General features: G+C 44.5%; 1 protein-coding gene across 1 annotated transcript in view; it reads left to right on the plus strand.

Annotated features, from left to right (window-relative positions):
• LRRC32 (leucine rich repeat containing 32) overlaps positions 1–8788 on the plus strand; it is a 37647-nt gene extending 28859 nt beyond the window's left edge. Inside the window, exon 3 of the mRNA XM_066588288.1 lies at positions 6612–8788. Within this exon, the coding sequence (XP_066444385.1) occupies positions 6612–8504 (1893 nt within the window). The 3' untranslated portion in view covers positions 8505–8788. The remainder of the gene's footprint in view (positions 1–6611) is intronic.
• The last annotated feature ends 825 nt before the right edge of the window (positions 8789–9613 follow it).

A 9613-nucleotide genomic window follows, 5' to 3' on the forward strand; every position in this document is an offset into this window, starting at 1 on the left:
GGGGGGTAATAAATAAACTACCTGAAAGCGCTGCGGAATAAGTTGGTACCATACAAATAACAAGATTTATTATTTTATGATGCCATGATGTGGATATTTTTTGATGAATAGGAGGTCATAAAGAGGTTTTACCAGGAAAGACAATTATCCCCTGGACAGGGGCATAACTTAAGGCTCAGGGGCCCTGATGCAAAAGGTGAGCTGGGGCCCCCCCTCTATCTGTATCTGTACCCGTACCCATACCTAAACCATGCTGCACAGAGGTATAACTTGAAGCTTCTGGGGCCCAATGCAAAACCTGTAACAGGGCCCCCAACTATAATGCTTTATTCATAGTACTGGGCTCCCGATATGGAGAAGAGAGGCCTTATGGGCCCCCTAAGGCTCCTGGGCCCGGGTGCAACCGCATCCCCTGCACCCTCCATAGTTACGCCCCTGCCCCTGGATCCACAGGATAGGGAATAAATACTAGTCTGATCGCTGGGGGTCTGACTGCTGGGACCTCAGGTGTGTCTAAGATCTGTGCCCACAAATGCCTCCACTGTGAATGTAATGGCAGTGCACATACTCGGCCACCACTCCATTCACTTCTATAAGATGGAGATCAATGTGCTCCAAAGTCTTCTTCCATCTCATGGAAGTGAGAGGTCATTAAAGGGGTTTCATAACCAAATGTAATGACAGCATGACACAGATGTGTCACATAGGAGGCATTAAACAGGTTTTATCATGAAAGACATTTATACCCTATCCACAGGATGGAGAGTAAATGTGTGATCATCGGGCGCTCACCACAATATGCCTGGCAATCTCCATCTGTCCCATAGCAGTGAATGGAATGGTGGTCATGCATGAGCACCACCACTCAATGCCCATGCACAAAGGACCATTCAGGTGCAGTTCCTGGTATCCTGTTGATTGGGGATACATGTTTTGCTAGGTAACACTCCTTTAATGAAGGCCCCTTCTTTAAGTCTACATAGATGCTTAAATTAGTGGACAGCCCACCTGACCAACAGCCACCTGACTTATCGATGCATGCTGAATTTCCAGATCACTGGGTGCTGGATGAAAAGGTTGTCCAGGGTTAGCAAAAAATTGCTGCTTTCTTCCAGAGGTGTGGCGCCGTTTCGAGAAGAAAGTACTCATGTTTTTCTAATCTAATGCTGTGAATCTCTTTTATTGGACTATCCCTTTAAAAGTGGGCGTGTCCACTGAATTTTCTGTAGAACCAGAAGGTGGGCCCTGAGGATTACTTTTTCTGACAGTGCTTCTCTCTAGGCCAAGAAATAGCAAATTCCCAGTGATAGCAGGGAGTTTTAGGCTCTCCGGGGAGCACTTAGGAAGTGTTGCTCTTGGAATGTAGAATCCTTCTTCAATAGAAATATTTACCATTCTTTAACTGCAGCAGATGACCCCCAGCGTCTGTAACCTCCACCGGAGAACATCAAAGGGTCCACTAGACAAACATGGCCTACAAGAATGCGCTTCATGTCTTAGAATCTTGCAGAGCCTAGGCTTTTCCTAGTGAACCCCATAAAATAGTGACTAATATCACATGACACATTAATCTACACCCCGAGTCTTCTTCCAAAATGAATCTGCGTCTAACAGGAGAAACGGTCTGGTTACATTGATGCACATCCTTACAGAGGACCCCTGAACATTGTATGACTGCCAATCGATTTCAATAGGAACCAGTGTAATGCTTCATTTGCCCTGTGGGAGTGCTGTAGGGAAATTGAACACTTGCTGGCAGGTTCTTTTACAGATCACAGCTGATTGCTGTCCGAATAGCAGGATACACTGTGATCAGCTTTTTGAAGGACATTGTAGCAAAAAGGGATTGCCCAAAGCAGAGAACCCCTTTAAGAAACAGAAGAGGAAAATAAGAACTTAAAGGGAATATCGCGATTTTTTTTCTTGCTCCAGAACAGCTCCATTCTTGCCTGAAGGCCGGGTTTAGTAGTCAACTGATTGTCACAGATCAAATGGGAATGAGCTGTAATATGAGACACCACCAATAGACAAGAGTGGCGCTGTTGTTAGCAAAGAAAAAAGTAGACTTCAGCAAAAGTTGATGAAAATTGATTTATACGAAAGTGGTTGTACCATAATTACATGTTATCTCCTATCCACAGGATGTCCACGGGATAGGGCATACCTTGCTGATCAGTGAGGTCTCACCGCTAAGACTCCCACCAATCTCAAGAACGGGGCTCCCGTGTTCCCCATCATCCTCTCTGCAGGGTTACTGCACCCCCTGCAGTGAGGAGGAGACTGACCGAAGCGCCGGTCCCTCAAGCAGACTGAGGCTGGCTTCACATGGGCGGACCTGATTCCGCAAGCGAGAGGCCCGCAGCGGACTCCAGCTGTGAGCCCAGCCGGTGACACTATAGGTTTTTGGGTTTTTTTTGATTGTTTGCATTTCCCGCGCCATCCTATGAGCTGCGGGTCGGGCAGCCTTCATTGACTTCAATTGAGGCTGTCTTCGCGGAATCCGCGGCAAAATAGAGCATGCTGCGGAATTCCGCAGCGTGAAATAGACCGCGGCATGTTTTAAATGCTGCTGGAATACGAATGGCCGCCCTTCATTGTAGTCAATGGAAGCCGTCCGTCACGCTATGTTTCCGCTGTAGCACAACGGAAGTATTGCGTGAATACGCGGCCCCACCCACCGCTGGCCGCGTCATCTGACACTGCCTGCGCATCATGCGCTGTACTGCGCATACGCGCTGGCCCTCCATGCAGGACATGTACGGAGGATCCGGAGTGGTAAGTATGGGGGTTTGGGGGTGCGCCGTGGTGGACTCCACTGCAATATTCCGCTGGCGGAGTCCATCACAGCCGTGGGCATGAGCCCCATGGCTGCTGAAGTCCTCAGTGAGGACAGATGGTCTTATATGGTTCCCATTCTGTGGGGCGGCTCTACAGTTTATAGAGGGACGTATAGATAACGTATGGAAGGAAGAGAGGATGGTTTGCAGACAAGTGCATCCATTGGAGAGTTGGGGTTCTTGCAGGGAACACAATAATCCCAGGAATATAGCCGTGGACTTGGAACTGTGGAGAAGAAAATGTTGCAGAAATTGACTATAATGAAGGAGACCCCGCTATATATTCACTATTCTGCAAGCACCATATATTTATAGTAGGTAGGTGGGGGAGGGGAAGCATTGAACTGCTTCGCTTGTCCTCTTAGCCATTATGGTATCCTCTGTGGTGGTGATCTGAAGTCTACTGCCTTCTAGTGGTGAAAGAAGAGGGTTGGCCCAAAGAAGACACTGGCATGGGCAAAGCTATAGGGGATGCAGTGGTAGCAGTCACTACCGGAGCCTTAGAAAACATACAAGAAAACAGTAGTATTATAAATGGCACATGGATGGCTGAGGGGCACATGTTACTGATTTTGGATTGGGGTCCCCGACATTTAACCTCTGGGTGCAATAGGGGGAGGGGCGAACTGAACTTTTGCATGAGCCTCTAGCTACGTCCCCCGGACATGGACCTCTATGTTTGCCTGGTTTTCATCTTGATTTGAATCCTTTGGATTGTCTCTTCCCCTTTAAATTTCCCAGCTATAGACACAATATAATCAATGCAAAGGCCGGCGTGTATACAATGCATTATAATGCACACATGTAAGTCCAGCGCCAGGCACGAGTGTGTTATGCAACGGCATCTGGCATTGCTGTCTGTAGGGTCTCATGTGAAGCAGATGTCTCTACAGCTACAGCAATTAACACAAACTCCCACAGCTTCGGTCACGGGGATTTTTTTCCATCCTTTTGTGGAATTGCCAAATGTACAATGTATTAAAGATCGGGCTGTGATAGATTAACCGGGGCGTACTCTGTATACTCCGTATCCGGGCTGTCAGCGGCTGCAATCTGTTAATAGGCACATTTAAGGAAAGCAGAAAGTAGAAGAACTTCTGGAGGAGAACAACCAGAGCTTCAGGTTGCTGTCTATTCATTTGTTCAGGTCCTTTGAAGACCAGTGAGAAGGTGCGAAGCATGTGGTGGAAGCCAATGATAACATGGTATGGTCCAGTAGAGTTCATTAAATGTGTCATTCAGGGGGGTCAAACCCTGACCCGGACCTGCGGTGTTGGAGCCTCCACTTCCTGGCTGGCTACGACATCAGGTGGTATAGACCCTCTCTTATGTTGTCGCAGGGGTCAATCAGAGTTGACCTCATCTCCGACCCCGATAAGTCTAGGAGGGTTTCAACAGGGTTCACTTACTGCTGGGGCTGGTAACACCTTTGGTTGCCACAGCTGAAGCTTCTTGGTCTCCTTCCAGTTGTGATGCAGGTTCTGCCTTTTGGGTCATTAGAACTGGAACAGAGTATGGCCAAATCACTATATCCTTGGGGCTTACATGGTTGATGAAAAACTCTTGGCTGCAGGGTCGGCACTGAGCCGGATGGCATGTCAGCAAACATTCTTTTCTACTTTACATATTGCCGCAAAACTTTTATTAACGGTCAACAAAACAGTCTGATACTCTGAAGAGGAACAACCCAAGTGGCGAACAGCAAGGAGTTGGACGGAACAAGCTTAAGGCCCTTTTACACACAAATATGATTGCTCAAAAGATGGCTTTTGAGCGATCATTTTGCATAAAACTACTACTTGGTACTAATACCTATTAGTACCAATTAGTAGAATGTGAGCTGTATTCAGGGAACAGACCACCCGCTGTTCTCTGAATAAATTCCCTTTGTTCTGCTATGGGGCTGACAGCTGAGACAATGTAATCAGCTATAATCAGTGCTCCCCGGGCAGAACACAGCATGCGGTCCTGCTTATCAGCTCTTCTGTTGAAGGATGGATTTTATGCCGAACTGAAAATGATTGTTCGGCAAAAAGTAAAAGATGGGCACGCTTACGCCCAACAATTATCGCTCAAAAGATGGCTTTTGAGCGCATTTATAGTGATAATCGTTGTGTCTAAATGGGCCTTTAGGGACATCCTAAATTGTACTCCGGTATTGGAACTCCTACTGTTCATCTTTCTTTTGTCAGCGACACTTTCAGTTCCTCAATTACTTGTCTTTCCTCTCACACAAGCGCATGGGAGCTCAGCTTCGGTGAGGACCTTGACCAATCAGTCCTATTTATTGTGGCGTTATATGAGGTCATGTGATAATTATTGTTTCATATCTTAGGCTTAAACCAAAGAATGTTGGAGTAAGATGCATCAAATTTAATAAAGGGTCTTAATAAATTTGGCATATCTTCTCCTGTCTGTGCGCCAGAAATTCAAATCTCCACCTGCTATGAGCTGTCATAAATGTGCACTATGATAGAATATCTATTGGTTCTCAGGAGGCCGCATGCCTCCCGCTAAGCCCTGCCATTTTTTAATTGTCAAATGTGGTGAAAACAGTGGAAATAAAAAAAAAAACAAATTGTGCAACAAATCTGCTATGCAACAAAATTTACAATTGTTCTTTACATAAGAAAAGTGATGCAAATGGCTTGATGAATCCCACTTTCCTCTTGTCTTTAACTGTAGTCAATCCTTCTGCAATGATATATTTTAAACTGGCCATATAAGTGGTATAAAAGTAACCTGGAATGGCCAACTTTTGGCATTCCAGGTGACCATCAGCCACAAAATTAAAGTGAATAGTCATTCATCCCAATAGAATATTTCCAGCCAATGCAGCCATAATTGCAAGTATGTGGCATGATCAGCCGAAGCCATTCAACCAGGCCACTTGAAATGGTGTAAAATAGAGAAATAAGTCTATACTCCCTCACTTTAAGTGTCCCCGTCCAGCACAGGAGGTCCCGTTACCTGTGCTGTGAACCCAGAAGAAGCTCATCGTGGTCATATGTTGTTCATTCTGCATGTGATTGCTACCAGCTTCTTCCAGATTTGGAGCGGCGGTTACGAGGCTTCCTGTGCTGTAAGGCCCACAATATTGACTTACTTCTATATTTTGTGCCATGGCCTGCCAGATTCAGTGGGATTGTTCATGCAACCGATCCCACAGATTATGCGGCTGATCGAGCTCTTACATCTATGGCCAGCTTTAGGGCTTCTTCAGACAGACGTGATTGCGATCTGTTATGTCGCTGTGATAATCACAGCCGCATAACGGGCTTAAACAAAACCATTGATTTCAGCAGGTTCGCTTCCATTATCGGTATTTTCGCCTGTTAATAGTATGGTTGAGAAAAGATAGAACTTGCCCATCTTTCCTGCTGTTTTATTTAAACTATAGTGTTTGAATACTTCTAGGAAGACCCCCCCCCCCCCTGTTTATGCGCAACTATGCTCGCCGCTATGAAGCATAGTTGCGCATACAGCCATGTGTTTTTGCCCTTAAGTTGGTGTTCCACAGCAACATCGGTTACAACACTCTTGTGATGATAAAGCGTTACGGATATGGTCGGAAATTTTGATTATTGACGCACAACTATTTTCCCATTGGAAAGCCTAGAGGTTGTGGAATTTTGACCTTGATTGCTCTAAAACCAAAAATCTTCATGCTATAGCCCAAAATCTGGTCAATTGAGTCTCATGAAATGCCTCTGTATCTACCCTCATCTTCATGTTACACCTATTAATAATTTTCTCCTTCTTCCCCCCCGACAGATAAATACAGTGGCACACTGTCAAAATAAATCTTTTCAAGAGATCCCATTAGGACTTCCCGTGAATATTAATGTACTCTACATGTCTAAGAATGACCTACGCAACCTCACCAAGACCCCGCTGTCTTTGTATTCCTTCATAGAGATCCTTGATCTAAGCAACAACAAAATACGCTACATCCAGCCTGATACTTTTGAGGACATGGGCTACTTGAAAGAAATTAATCTTTCGGACAACTACTTGGATAGATCTGTGAGTGACAGGTCACCAGGCTTGGGTCTCTTACCCAATGTTCGAAGGCTGGACTTGTCAAGGAATAGTTTGTACACAGATATGATCGGGTATTTTCTAGAAAACGCTCCTCACCTCCGCTACCTTTCTCTGTCAGGAAACAGCATCACAATGATTTCTCCGGAAATGTTTTCTGGCGCCCCATCTCTAGAAGAACTCGACCTCCATAACAATATCATCATGGACATCGAGGAAGGTTCTTTTGAGTACCTTCTTCATCTCAAACACATTAATCTTGCCTTGAATTCCATCACCTGCATATCCCAATTTAACCTCCGACAACTCCAAAGTCTTAATCTCAGCAAGAATAGCCTACAATCCTTCTACACCTCGGAGTCCAATGAAGAATATCAATTAAGAAATGTTGACCTCAGTGACAACAAATTAGTACGTTTTCCAGTTTTTCCAAATATCAACAGTATCACTTTCTTAAACCTATCCATGAACCTCATCCGGTTCGGAGAGGAGACGTCTCAGAAGGAATACAGTTGGTTGGAAGAGGATGGTGGGAGGAATGCAAGTATGGTCAATTTACTAAAGCTCACCCATCTAGATTTGAGTTACAACAACATCCAGTCCATCACCGAAGACGTCTTCACTACCATGCCAATGCTGAAATTTGTCAACCTGAGCAGAAATTGTCTGGAATCTTTTCAATTTGGAGATATAGCTAAACTGGACTCATTGGAGGAACTTGACTTGAGTGAAAATTTGATACAAAACATGTCACTGGGTACAGGATCGTTACCATCTTTACAAGTTCTTCACTTACAGAATAACCAACTTCACACGGTAGAGTCAAGAACTTTCCAAGATCTTCCTAGCATTGCCACTATTAACCTTCAAAGCAATAATGTTGACTTGTGTGGCATGAACTTGGAAGCAGCGAGGCAAAAACCAGGGACCCATGCTTGTATATTCTTCTATAATATCCCAACTTTACAATATTTAAACCTCCGGCAAAATATGCTCGAGACTCTTCCACAGTTTGCATTTTATGGCACTCCATTGACTTTTCTTGACATCTCCATGAACCTCGGCCTTACCATCAAACCAAATGCCATGAAGGGATTGGAAAATTCTCTTGAGGTTCTACATGTCGAAGAAAATTCTCTGGTTCAGTTGAATGTTGAGTTGCCTTTTTTAGTCCAACTCCGATACCTAAACCTCTCTGGAAACCAATTGACATGGCTTCCTCCTTGGAACAAGAACTGCCATTTGGAGACACTTGACTTAAGTAACAACAGCTTTAGCAACCTTAAGGACAGTAATATTCCTATCTTGGAGAATACTTTAAAAAATCTTTCCTTATACGGAAACCCCCTCAGCTGCTGCGCAAATTCTTGGATCAGCCATATGGTCCGAAGGAACATGGCGAGCATCATAGATCTAGATGCCACCATGTGTCAGAACTCTAATGGTGAAAGAGTAGAGATCCTTCTAGGTCAAGACAATTCTGATAACTGTGAAGAAGAGGAGATCGACATGAACATAGTCATTATTATAACTATAGTCCTGGTATCACTGCTCACCGCCGCCGTGGGCGTTGGGTGTTTGGGTTTTTACTGCAAACAAAAAGTTAACCAGACATTTAAAGCTTAATATGAAGGTTCTGTTGTACAGGGCCACTGTATAGAAAAGGCTTTATGGCAGCCACCTGACCTCGAATTACATTGTAAATCAAATGACTTGATTCGACATCTCTCAAAAACACTCCCGACCAAAATACTTTGGAATGTCTTATTATCGCCATTGTTGGTGATGCTCTCGGAACAGTAATGAGGAACTGTTTTGCCTCGCTGCAGAAACAAAAAAATGGAGATAATTCTTTATTTTGTACTTCCTATGGCAGGTTACAATATAAAGGAAAGCATTTATAAAATTCAGGGCGTTTTTATGTGTATTTGTCTTTTTTGTAAAACATGAAATGACATGAAGTCCACCACGAAGACCAAGAGGCGACAACAACAAGAAATGAGGTAATGAAGGTGAGAACTAACGATGCCCATTAGGTTCATGCCCATGGTAAGGGTATATCTACCCTACAGGAATCCCTGTAGCTACTGAGGCTGAAGCCACATCAAGATGTGACATGGCACTCCTTTTTTCTCATGACACACATTTGACATCCGCCCTATAGACTAACCTGTGGATTTCCATGAGAGTTAATAATACACTTTATGACACAGATTTCAAATCTGCGGCAAAGTCTGCTGTGTGAACATAGCCTAAGTGGTCTAAGGAATATTGGTGGTTCCCAGCTTAGATCAATTCCATCTGGGGCAGGTACCCTACACTATATGGGCACTAGCGGGAGGCAAAACTCACCCATGGAGGATCTGAATGCCAGGAGGGTTGCCAATCTGCCATCTCCAGGGTATCTAGATACAAGGCTTTGGCAATATACTGAATCTGTGAAGGTCTGGAAGGGAATAAAGTTTCTACCAAGTTGGCTTAGGAAGTCTTATATGGGGCATGCAATGCTCTCTGGGAAAAAGTATGCAAATACACGATGGAAAAATACCTCCACAGCACCACCTATTGGAACATGACTTTCCTATAAGTCAATGGCCTGTTGAAAGGTCGAGCATTGACTTGTAGGTAAGTCACCTTCCAATAGGTGGTGCTGTTGAGGCACTTTTCCATCCCCTATTTGCCTGCGATGAAGAAAAGCCAACATATAACTCACAAGTCTCTTCTGTTCCATGATG

This window comes from Eleutherodactylus coqui, chromosome 1 (genome assembly GCF_035609145.1).
Source record: "Eleutherodactylus coqui strain aEleCoq1 chromosome 1, aEleCoq1.hap1, whole genome shotgun sequence".
In the NCBI taxonomy this organism is placed as follows: Eukaryota; Metazoa; Chordata; class Amphibia; order Anura; family Eleutherodactylidae; genus Eleutherodactylus; species Eleutherodactylus coqui.